Source organism: Dichomitus squalens (assembly GCF_000275845.1).
Source record: "Dichomitus squalens LYAD-421 SS1 unplaced genomic scaffold DICSQscaffold_106, whole genome shotgun sequence".
Classification (NCBI taxonomy): Eukaryota; Fungi; Basidiomycota; class Agaricomycetes; order Polyporales; family Polyporaceae; genus Dichomitus; species Dichomitus squalens.
In genome coordinates, this window is record NW_006766988.1 from 30440 (window position 1) to 41984 (window position 11545).

General features: G+C 55.9%; 6 protein-coding genes across 6 annotated transcripts; 5 read left to right on the forward strand and 1 right to left on the reverse strand.

Moving 5' to 3' along the window:
- Window positions 1-2157: 2157 nt before the first annotated feature.
- DICSQDRAFT_175570 (uncharacterized protein) lies at window positions 2158-2531 on the forward strand (the record flags this gene model as incomplete). Its single annotated transcript, XM_007371455.1, has 2 exons — window positions 2158-2250; window positions 2301-2531. The coding sequence occupies 2 exons, from the start codon at window positions 2158-2160 to the stop codon at window positions 2529-2531; spliced, it is 324 nt and encodes a 107-aa protein (XP_007371517.1).
- A 383-nt stretch (window positions 2532-2914) lies between these two features.
- Window positions 2915-3400, reverse strand: DICSQDRAFT_175571 (uncharacterized protein; the record flags this gene model as incomplete). The annotated part of the gene is made up of 1 exon (XM_007371456.1): window positions 2915-3400. One exon carries the CDS (start codon window positions 3398-3400, stop codon window positions 2915-2917), a length of 486 nt encoding a protein of 161 aa, XP_007371518.1.
- A 380-nt stretch (window positions 3401-3780) lies between these two features.
- DICSQDRAFT_175572 (uncharacterized protein) lies at window positions 3781-5176 on the forward strand (the record flags this gene model as incomplete). The annotated part of the gene is made up of 5 exons (XM_007371457.1): window positions 3781-3852; window positions 4634-4768; window positions 4827-4901; window positions 4966-5062; window positions 5115-5176. The coding sequence occupies 5 exons, from the start codon at window positions 3781-3783 to the stop codon at window positions 5174-5176; spliced, it is 441 nt and encodes a 146-aa protein (XP_007371519.1).
- A 973-nt stretch (window positions 5177-6149) lies between these two features.
- On the forward strand, window positions 6150-6792 carry DICSQDRAFT_175573 (uncharacterized protein; the record flags this gene model as incomplete). The annotated part of the gene is made up of 3 exons (XM_007371458.1): window positions 6150-6392; window positions 6518-6589; window positions 6646-6792. 3 exons carry the CDS (start codon window positions 6150-6152, stop codon window positions 6790-6792), a joined length of 462 nt encoding a protein of 153 aa, XP_007371520.1.
- A 24-nt stretch (window positions 6793-6816) lies between these two features.
- On the forward strand, window positions 6817-9114 carry DICSQDRAFT_175574 (uncharacterized protein; the record flags this gene model as incomplete). The annotated part of the gene is made up of 8 exons (XM_007371459.1): window positions 6817-7260; window positions 7298-7531; window positions 7586-7647; window positions 7703-7884; window positions 7946-7975; window positions 8084-8376; window positions 8682-8887; window positions 8943-9114. The coding sequence occupies 8 exons, from the start codon at window positions 6817-6819 to the stop codon at window positions 9112-9114; spliced, it is 1623 nt and encodes a 540-aa protein (XP_007371521.1).
- Window positions 9115-10766: 1652 nt separating this feature from the next.
- On the forward strand, window positions 10767-11543 carry DICSQDRAFT_73036 (uncharacterized protein; the record flags this gene model as incomplete). The annotated part of the gene is made up of 1 exon (XM_007371460.1): window positions 10767-11543. A coding segment is annotated over one exon (777 nt), but the record flags the coding sequence as incomplete, so codon positions are not given.
- Between the last annotated feature and the right edge of the window lie 2 nt (window positions 11544-11545).

The following is an 11545-nucleotide window of genomic DNA, read 5'->3' on the forward strand; positions in this document are numbered from 1 at the left end:
ACAGGTCTATGCCTTACTCATCTCTTACTCATCCTATGGTGCGATACGTCGCAATTCTTTCGTCGTTGTATTATTCATCGCACTATGGTACATGTGACTAACCACTCTTCGATTAGTCATGGACTCTTCTCTGTAGTATATAAGGACTTCAGATTGCGTCCTCCCTCTTCAGTCTTTCCTTACTGACTGAAGAGTGAGTACTTCGTTATCTCTACCTCTAACTTGTAGTTACTTACTTGATCCTTTGTAGTCTTGCTTCGACTCTAGGTACAGTTGGTTACTGCAATATAGTCTTTCCTTACTGACTGAAGATCTTGCTTCGACTCTAGTCGGATCTAATCCTTGTCTTCACAGCCCCGAGTTTATCAGTGCCTAAGTCCCTCCGGAACTCCGTCGGACACCGCGCTAACTCCGCCGGACCTCCGGACTTGCTTACGAATAGACACTTACGTACTAGTTCCGATTCCCTTTCCGTTTCCTTTCCGTTCCCCGCCGGGGCCCATATGGCTTTCCGAGTGTCTACCCTAGCTCCGCTGGAATGTCTGTTTTCCCATATCAGTGCCTGGCGCCACTTACATCACTTCTCCACTTAGTGTCGGTATTCTGCCACCTCCGATCGGACCTCCACCTCCGATTCGGACTTAGGGGACACCGGCTTCTTAGTATATAAACCCCCCGGACTTAGTGCGGTGTTCCTCAGTTCGGATATCTTGTTACCTTATGCTCTGTTTGTACTCTATCAGTCATCTTACTCCAATCTACTCTCCTTGTCTCCATCCGTTCTCTGCCGACCTCCATCCGATCTCTGTTCGATCTCTGCCCGACCTCCAACTCCGAAATCGAGGACACCGTCGGGACCCTCAGGGTGTTGCCAATAGCTTCGCCGAAGTCCTCTCCCCGTGTCCACCCAGCTCCGACCCCGAACCCTGGAACTCTGGAACTCCGACGGCACAGTCCTAACATGGTGTTCGATTGTGGTCATTGCCAGTGGGTGCCACATTCACCAATACCAGGCAATACCAGCAAGATCTTGCCAGTATTGCCTGGTATTTCGGGAAATTACCTTATCATATAACCTATTCAGGATGATTGGGCTAGAATGGAATCCTGACAAGGTGCGCCCAACATTCCCTCAATGTCACGTGGTATTGCTATTGCCTGAGTAGGCGTGAGTAGGCAATATACAACAACATTTATACAGTTTCGCTGATGTTAGGGGGTCCCGGCGAACAGATTAGACGCCCAAGGAGGGCATGAGGATATTGCTTGAAACAACATTGGGTCTACCAAACCCAGGGCGAAAATTGGTGAGGGAGTTTGTGTAAACTGAGGATCATGATGATAAGGTGTGATTTATGTCCAGCGTTGAGAGATAGGCAAGGGAGGTGAAGCACACCATGTATAGAGTCCTTTTGCAAGCGATGCAAAGCCTATGGGGATATGCTCGATATCTGCACTCGTGGTGCACTGGATGCAAATCCGTTGCAAGAGCACAGTGTTGCGGACACTTTCGATTTGACTTGTTTCGATGTACCTTGGTCGCGTCAGGGGTCGTATTTCTCAGCAATATACGGATACGCAGCGCTACGGTGTTTCCGCAAGCTCAGCGTATGAACGTCATTGAAAGGGTGTCGATGAGGTAGTGGACAGCGGCGTGTTGACTTCGTATCAAATAAGGAAAGATGTTAGGGTAAAACCCGAGGATACCCAGACCAACGGGGTATCCGGGTTATGACGTCCCTGACATACGACCCTGTGACTCAAATCACGTCGTCGGTCCATTCTTCCGGGACACATGTCAGAAAACAGAGGATCAGGAGATAAGCTCCGGGCAGGCATTGAGGAAATAATCTGTAAATGATGATTGTATCTATCCCTTGTCTGCTCCTTTGACAAAACTCATAAGAAATGCTATGGTTTGAAGCCACAGAACGTTACACGTACAATGTAGGTGTCAGTGCTGCAGGTGCTAGCGCCGTCGGCAAACTGCAGCACTTGTCACTTGCCCTGTGAGACCCGCAAACGTTCAACCTGCAGCATCTTCGCTATCGTTTGTCGCCGACCGTATATTATCACCTTGCCATCCCCCAGATCTCGTCAGGCCTTCCCCTGTTTTCGCAACTTAACCCCGACAACCTCTACCCGTCCACTCTTACCATGCTGTCCCAGTCCAACCCCAACGTACAGACGGTCGACGCAGTGGACATCGACGTGGACATGCACGACGTCTGGGAATCGAACGACGCTGATGTAAGTAGTATCACCCACTTTGCGCAGCCCATCCTCAGTGCGTTCTCCAGTCACTGGCGAATGCGTTGGCCGACACAGCTGCCAAGCTCGAGCATTGCCAGAAAGAAAACGAGTCCCTCCGCCAGGAGCTCACCCGCGTTCAAGGACAATCTTCCACCAGCGCCCCCATCACCCGCGTCCGCATCCTCGCCGGGTATCTCTCCGACGCATGCCGTTGCAGTTTTGCCGGATGTCCGTACGCCCGCCCCCATGGCCCTTATGTGTACGTATGCTATCTCTAGGCTTTCAATCTTCCACGTACCTGTTTTCCATAGATATCCTTGCGGCCACAGGCTCTGCCACGGATGCGTTCGCAACACCTCATCCACCAATCATGATGCCAACGGGACCCGGCCTCACCCTCGCTGCCCAACGTGTGGCAAATGTCTTGATTCTGGCCGACTGCCGTCCCGGATGGATGGGTCCCGTGAGTTTGAGGACGCCCTCCTTGCGCTGAAACAACTGTAATTCATCCATATCTCTCGTTTGTACTATCGCGCTCCCGTTGAAACAATGATGATGACTTTGATTGCTTGACGACCACCCAACGTAACCCCATGTCGAGATACCCCGTTCGAATACTTTCTGTCACTACCAGTAAGCTGTACATGTTTTTGAGCAGTGTCTAATTGAACGTCGCTTTCATGGATGTATCTAAACGCAGAGAAGGTACCCTTCCCCCCACGCCATCATGCACAGGACGGACACGCTGCGCCAGCCCGTGCATCTGCCCTCTGCTCATTCCAGGCCCCTTCGCGTGGCTCCCCATGCCCCTGCCCATCGCACCGCAGAAAAGTCCATTTTCCCAAACAGCGTCCTTTGTACCCTCCGGCATGCTTGAGAAATAGTCCCGCACGAGCTTGTCGAGGTATGTACCATACTCTTCTGAGAGCTCCGCAATGGACTCAGACGTGCCACCGAGCCACGCTGCCATATTGACGTGCGCCTCGTTATGGAAATACTCCGGGTCGCCCAGCGCGATGTTGTCGCGGATCGACAGAGGAAAGTAGGTGTAGTCCTGGAAGAGGACAGACGGCGTCGCGGAGGTCAGGGAGGCGGAGTGTGCGGATGTCGTGGCCGTCGAGGAGGATCTGGCCGTCGAAGGGGTCATAGAGGCGCACGACAAGCTTGAGGATTGTGCTCTTGCCAGAGCCGTTTGCATCAACAATGACACAGAGCTGGCCGGGAAGGAGTTTGAAGGAGACGTTTTTGAGGGCGTATTGGTCTGAGCCGGGATATTTGAACGATACATTTCTGCAAACGGGCGAGGGTGAGCATGCTTGGCACAGCAAGAGTTTAAAGCAAGCAGACTTGAACTCGAGCGAGACTCCGTGTCGTAGCTTTTGGGCGTCTTCAGGAAAGGGACCTTCGCCGTCCTCTACGCGATTCGGGATGTTGGCAACTTCGTAAAGTTTCCGAATCGTCGACAACTGCTTGGTGATTTAGCTCATCTGATCGAAGAAACGTCACACTGTGAACGAGAAGTGCGACATGGTCTGCCGGAGCAAGTTCAAGGATGCCAAGGAGACGGGCATGGACGCCGCATCCTGGACGCCGCACAGGGTGAATACGATCCGCGGTAGCTCACGCAGGGGGTCCTGTAAGAAGCCAAAGGGGTTGAAACCATTCCTGCGGCCTCGCGCACGACGACGACAATGATGGTACATACCAGAGCGATGCAGCGGGCAACAGGGCCTGACTAATCTCAGCCAGCGTGTAGGCGACAAGCAACCACCAACAGCTCCGTATTGAGAGTATGTCGTGGATCATCCGGAGCAAGTATGGCAAGCACTCGTATGCCGCGAAAGCCTTCTCGGCGGAGGACGAGCCCGGGACATGAGCGAGGGAGGGATTGATTTCTTCATAGAGATCCCGACGCCAATGCGGGTGTGCTTGACGCGGGTCGGGTCGTGGGGGTCAAATGTGCCTGGGCGGGTCGACCGCGGACGGCGGGAGCCTCTGCCCATGGTGTCGTGTGATGAGTAGGTTGTGAGGTCGAGTATCAAAGCAGTCGTTGCAGCGGCACAGCAGGGAGATCAAGCGGAGGTTTCAGCAGCAGCGCCAGCGTTGCAGTCGTTGAGGGTATGAATCAAGAAGGCAAACCGAGGTCGTGGCAGTCGTGTGCGCCGTGGTCGTGGTGGTCGCCGGCGCTGCGAAGAGCAGCCGCAGCGTCGCTGACGTCCAAGACTGCACTTCCCGATCGGGAACAACTGACGCGTCCTGCAAACGGGTCCTCCTCGGCGTCGGCCGTCTCATCCGCCTGGCACTCCTCCTTCATCCTCCATTCTGATGGTAAGCACGTACAAAGTGACAAGAGGAGGACATGCACTTACAGCTTCGATAGGACTCCCTCCGCATCGTTCCCGGTCGCGAGACCAAGCCTGCAACCGTCCAGGACACCAGCAATAGCTTCGGCCTCCGCGATACCTTCAACTATGGCCCTCGCTGTCTCGCAGCGGAGGTCACCAAGACGAGCACAGTCCGCGGCCGTCCAGACAACGTGTGCTCATGCGTTCCTTTCTTGCACATACATGAAGCTCCAGATGCAGCGACAACTCTTCGGCCTGCACATGTCCATGCGCATCCTCATGGAACGCAAGATCGTCAGCCAGGTGTGTCCTGACTTCCCATTCGTGCTTTGCCTGCAGAGCCTCGATCCGTGTGTGCGTGCCACAGAACCCGCACATGCCTATCCTCCCCCAATTCAATCTCCACCTCGACATCCTCATGGGCCGCGACGAGGTCCTCCATTGCGCAGACTTTATGGGCTCAGGTACATCCTCGATTCTTCCATCGTTGTTTGCACTACTGACTTGGGCGGACAGCGGCGGAGATGCTACAACCCATGGACATCCACTCCGACATGGAGAAGATGCTTCGCATGTAAAGTACTAGTCTATGTAGCCTATGGCAGATGATGTCTACGACTCTACGTGCGGTGCCTCGAGCGCCTGTTCCCACCGTCTCTGGTCCTTCCCGCCACCTTCGTTCCCACCGTCCTTCGTCACCGTCGATATCTCCTTCGTAACGTCCGACTACCTGACTTGCCAGTGGTTACCCTGTGACTCACGATATCTGTGCGACACGGGACTCTGTCGCGTCGTTCGCCATCGTTCCCGGAATGGCCTCCCCAATCCTCACCAGGTCCCCCAACGTCATTCTCCCAACGTCCCCGCCCAATAGCAGCTTCACCATCACAAGATCCTGCCTTCCGCGAGCGCATGCAGCATCTCATTCAGGTGCGTATTCCCTGCCGGACGACGCCTGTATGCGCCCAACGTCACTCACTTCTCTTCATCTCTCCCTCTCCGCAGCGCGCAAACCAGCCCTGGGCTGGCGACGCTACTGTACAGAACAACGAGGAGTTTGCGAAGATATGGACGTCTTGCTTCAGGGATTGTCGACTTGTCGCAGACCGACTAGACCGTGCGGAATCTCGTGCAGAAGGGCTTCGGGCACACCCTCGAGTCCGGGGCGTTGGAGGTCTCCGAGGACACAGACAACGGTCGAGATGCGTACGTCGCGATGATCGGTCCTACCTGTGGACCACTGCTTACTCAAGCACAGATGGGGGCTTCGGAGGTGTTGTGCGGACGCGGTGGAGAAGGATTGGGTTCGGAGGACGGAAGTGCGAGGGAGATGGAGCGTCATCCAGAATCTGCAGCAGCGACAGAGTGAGTTCTCGCCTCTTCTGGTATCCTTTCTTTCCTCTTTCCCGTCCTTTCTGCACCATCGCTTGTGCTTCGATATCCCTCGCCGCCTCAGACGTCGCTGAGCAATCGCTGACTCAAAATGTCATCTTAGGGCAAGAACAGGCTGCGGGTGACCACTCGATTCAGGAGTGAACGGTCGAGCCCTCCATGGTACCCATAGGGAATGGCGTATCCGCCACCAACGGCAACACTCTGACAGCAGGGCGCGTTACCAATCAACCCTATCCCCAAACGCCGCAGACCCCCGTATCCTTCACTCCCGACCAAATTAACGCAATCAACGCACAAACTCACGCCTTCATCTCACGCGGCATGTCTGTACCGGAACCGATCCAGCAAGCGATCCGCGTGCCGAACCAGGCTACCCCGACCTGCAACCCCTCTTCCACGGTGTCGATGTGAACGCGCGCGTCCTTGACAGCGCAGTCGAGACGCATGAGAACGCGAACGGCACCCTCGTCAACGGCGTCGTCAAGCATCCTCCCGTTACAGAGATCACGCCGGCACCCCCGTAGACGATTAAGCGAGAGGAGATCGAGGCGGTCGACCCCGAGAAGTTGCCGAAGGGGGCATTACTCGAGGAGGACGTCAACTCGGGTTCTATCCCTACAATGCATGCACGCTCCCATTCATCTTCCTGAAGCGCGATCCGGAGCTGATCTCGGCGATTTGGGCGATGAAGATGCGGCGACTACTTGTCCCGTCATTTATGCCCGACGGCGTAGACCCGCACCAGACTCCCGAGGAGCGCAACGCGTACATCGACGCACGGATCGAGCAGCGGATGTGAGAGCTAGAGGCGATACTAGCAATGATGGGCGACGGCGGTCTGGAGAATTCGCTTGACGACGCTGAGAATGCGGAGCCGCAGTCGCTCGAGCATCTTGCTCACATCCACCTCCAACCTCCCACCCACGGGAAGCTTCGTGCGCACATTGAGCTGAAGGCGCTGCGCGTCGTCGATGTGGCAGCTGCGTGCGTCGCTGTTGGGATGGCTCGTGCATGGAACGCTGCTCCTGCTGAACCGCGCGGACTTCCGGATGACGAGGGAGGCCGTCATGCGTCAGGGCAAGGCGGTGCTCAGCTTCCACGCGCATGCGGAGAAGGGGTAAAGGAGCAGAGGCGGATCGAGCGGCTGGCGTCTGAAGGCACTGAAGAACGGCTCATTGACACCGCGAAGGACACGCGCATCACGCATCTGTTGAAGCAGACGGACGCGCGCTTGGACTCGCTCGCAGGCGGTCGCGGAGCAGCAGCGGTCAGAGGGGCACGAGGAGGTGGACTACGACATGTAGGAGGGCCCAGTGAGCGAGGCGACGTTCGACGCGAAGGCGTTTAGTCAGGAGGAGGATCATGGGAAGCTGGGCTACTATGCGGTCGCGCATAGGCTCAAGGAGAAGATTTTGATGCAGCCGAGCATCCTAGTGGACGGTACACTCAGGGACTACCAGCTGAAGGGTCTGCAGGGTCTGCAGTGGATGGTCACCTTGTACAACAACAATCTGAACGGTATCCTTGCAGACAAAATGGTGCGTTACCGCGATGTTGCCATATGTGCTATGGCTGACAGGGTTTCATGATAGGGTCTCAGGAAGACTATCCAGATGATCTCGCCCATCACCTTCTTCATTGAGTCGAAGAAACAGTACGGGGCATACCCTCGTCATCGTGCCGCTGTTGACCATTATCAACTGGTCGAGCGGGTTCGCGAAGTGGGCGCCGAGCGTGAAGATGATCTCGGACAAGGGCAACCCGGCGCAGCGAAAGGTCCTCCAGACGGACCTCCGGACGAGCAACTTCCAGGTCGTCCTCACCACGTACGAGTACATCATCAAGGAGCGGATTCATCTCAGCAGGATGAAGTGGATCTACATGATCATTGGTACAGGCTTCATTCCAAACGCGATATATGCGTCAGCATGCTTATTATACATTGCCTACAGATGAGGGCCACTGCATGAAGAACACGGAAAGTAAACTAGCACAGACGCTCACGCAGTACTACCGCTCCCGCTACCGCCTCATCCTCACCGGGACGCCGCTTCAGAACAACCTCCCTGAGCTGTGAGCGCTGCCGAAAGTCTTCAATTCTGGCAAGTCGTTCGACGAATGGTTCAACACCCCATTTGCGAACTCGGGCACGGGCGACAAGATCGAGCTGAACGAAGAAGAGGCACTACTCATCATTCGTCGTCTGCACAAGGTGCTGCGTCCGTTCTTGCTTCATCGTCTCAAGGACGTCGAGTCGGAGCTGCCGGACAAGATCGAGAAGGTGATCAAGGTCCGCATGTCGGCGCTGCAGTCGCAACTATACAAGCAGATGAAGAAGTACAAGATGGTCATGGACGTCGAGGACGCCAAAGGGTGCGTCATGGTAATTCACTGTAACGAGAGTGAATGTGTTGACGAGTTGCGTGATAGCGAACCGGGTGGCGTCTAGGGCCTGAGCAACGAGCTGGAAGATCTGCCAGCACCCGTTCTTGTTCGAAAGCATCGAGGACAGGGTTAACCCAAGCTCGATGATCGACGACAAGCTCGTTTGGAGCTCAGGCAAGATCAAGCTGCTCTCACGTATTCTGCCGAAGTTCTTCGCCACCGACCACAGAAGTTGCACGAAGTTTGAAACGTCCAGTGATTGTCAGACTAATGTCGCTACGTTAGGTCCTCATCTTCTTCTAGGTGACGAAGGTCGTGGATATCATGGAGGACTTCCTCAAGATGATGGGCTGGAAGTACCTCCGTCTCGACGGTGGTAAGAAGACCGAAGACCGTGCAGGTCATGTCCAGCTCTTCAACGCTCCCAACCCCGAGTACAAGGTCTTCATTCTCTCAACTCGCGCTGGTGGTCTTGCACTCAACTTGCAGACCGCCGACACTGTTGTTATGTGTGTTCCATTTGATTTCTCGTGGCCGATATCACGCTTATACCTTTTTATATAGCTTCGACAGTGACTGGAACCCCCATGCGGATCTCCAGGCGCATGACCATGCTTATCATATCGGTCAGACTGAGGTCGTCCATATCCTGCAGTTCATCACGGAGAAGAGCATCGAGGAGTCGATGTTCGCGCGCTCTCAGTACAAGCTTGACATCGATGACAAGGTCATCTAGGCCGGTCATTTCGACAAAAAGTCGACCCAGGAGGAGCAGGAGGAGTTCTTAGTACATAACTGATAACTCCTTACGAGGCCTTTCCTTACGCGTTGCTTTCAGTGTTCTACTCTTGAAGCCGATCAAGAGGAGAACGAGGAGGCAGGCAACATGAATGACGATGAGATTGTTGGAATGGGGTCGGCAGCGGCTAGCGAGGACCTGTACTCAGTCTGGTGCACGAAGTGTCAACAGCTGAGGAAAGGCCGGTATGGAGGAAATTCTCGAAAGGGAGTGACCGGGATAGTAAACACGAACAAACAAATCCGAAAGCGCCCAACCCATGCCGAACGGCAACGTAGTGGTACCAGGTCGTTGCCTGACGTCCGTAGCTCGGCATGGAGGTCGCGGGTACTACAGCGTCCGATGTAAGTAAGTACCGTATTCCAACAGAGATCAACGAGATCATTGCCCGTTCAGATGAGGAGGCCGTGATCTTCCACGAGATTGATTTTCGGCACAAACGTGACACTCTGGGAGGAATGTGTCACGGCGACTAGGCGCGTAGTGTCACGGACGTTGGACAGACGCCCCTTTTTGCCGCCCATTCCCCTCCCCTTGACGCCCACCTTCCATTTTCGGACCATTTCCTTTCTTAGCCCATCCCAGTTTGGACACTGTAGATACGTTCCCACACCCGCATGCTACGTTCCCCTTTGCCTTTTCCTTCCCGCCCTTTGTTCTCCCTTTGTCATCTTCACTGCCTCGCTCTCGCGCCTTGTCTTTGGTTGCTAAGCAGCCCTCCTAGTATATAAGGACCCCCTTAGGCACTCCCTAGTCCCCATCTCGACCTCTTGGTCATTGGGACTAGGTGAGTGACCATAGCGTTGTATCTCTCTTCGATTGCTAATGTATAACTTGGTCATTGGGACTAGTCTGTCGCTGTCTGTGTGAAGACTAGCTTTCGCAGGTCTTGTGCCCTTGTGCCAACCTCCGCTCTGCCCCCGTCGAGTTTCTTGCTACGTTTATCCCTCTCTATCTCTCTCTTTCCTTTTCGGCTCCTTGCCGCTCGCCTACAAGGTCGTCGCCGAACGTCGACCCGAGTCTACGCGCCTAGTCGCCGCGACATTAGGTCGAGATCTCTCCCCCGGTGCTGACGCTCTGAACAAGAGTGTCCCCGCCGCCGCTACATTGTCTCCCCCACCCTGGACTGCACCGGCAGACTTCACGCGTGGGACACAGAAGACCAAGACTACTGTCACCGACGGAAGGACCTAGACGGCGGACTCTGGTACTGGGTACCGTGCGAGCAAAACCCCTGCCCGAACCGTCATCACCGTCCTGCGCGGATCAACTGGAACGCCTTTGCGGACGAGTTCATCCCAGTCCCTGACTCCCCCATCGCTGAGTCACCCACGACTCGATCCCCTATCCCCGGCACTCCGACCGACGAGCTCAAAGTAGCGCTACTCATCGCGCTTCCCCCATCCCCTATCATCCCCCCAACCCGCCCACGGTCCGCTCCACCCATCATGGGACAACAAGGCGGACAACCGCAGACGACAGGCCCCGCCAACAATCCCCAGCAGACCCAACCGGGCACCCAGACGGCAACGCAACCCCCGGACCCCATGACGGTACTACTCCAATGGATGACCCTCCTCACCCAGTCTATGGCGCAGCTCGCCAACTCGACCACCGGGGCCAACAGCCTGAAGGCGGTTCAGAAGCCCTCTCCCTTCAAAGGCGAACAGGGGGGCGAAGCACGACGCTTCCTGGCTGCGTTCACTCCCTGGGCCATGTCCCAAGGATCAACGCTCAACCACGTGGACGCCACGGGCAACGCGATCAGCGCACGCGACGACCAGTGGATTCGGGCAGTCCTCTCCTTCATGCAGGACAGTGCGGCTCTCTGGGCCACTCCGGCGATGGAGGAGATCATGCAGGGCACCACCCCGTTCAAAGGCTTGTGGACGGAGTTCCGCACCCAGTTCAAGGCCCGATTCGAGACGGTCGACGAGGCGGTCGATGCGAAGGAACACCTCCGTACGTTGTGGCAAGGCTCCATGACTGTTCCGGAGTACGCCGCCCGGTTCAACGAGCTCTCCACCCGCACGGGCTACTCCAAGGCCGACCTCCGCGACCGCTTCTACGAGCACCTTGCGGACTCCATCAAGGACGAGCTGGTGCACACGGCAAGGCCCATCGCTTCTCTGGAGGACCTCATCACCGTCTCCTCCGACATCGACGTCCGTGTCCGCCAACGCCGTGCCGAACGGGATCGTCAGCGCGGACGCACCACCACCACCACCACCGCGGCCAAGCCGGCTGTTCCGCTGCATACCACCCCCTTCACACCGCCTGCCCGAGACCCGAACGCAATGGACATCGACGCGACCCGTACGCGCGAAGAGTTCAACCGCCTCATGCGCGGCAAGTGCTACGGTTGCGG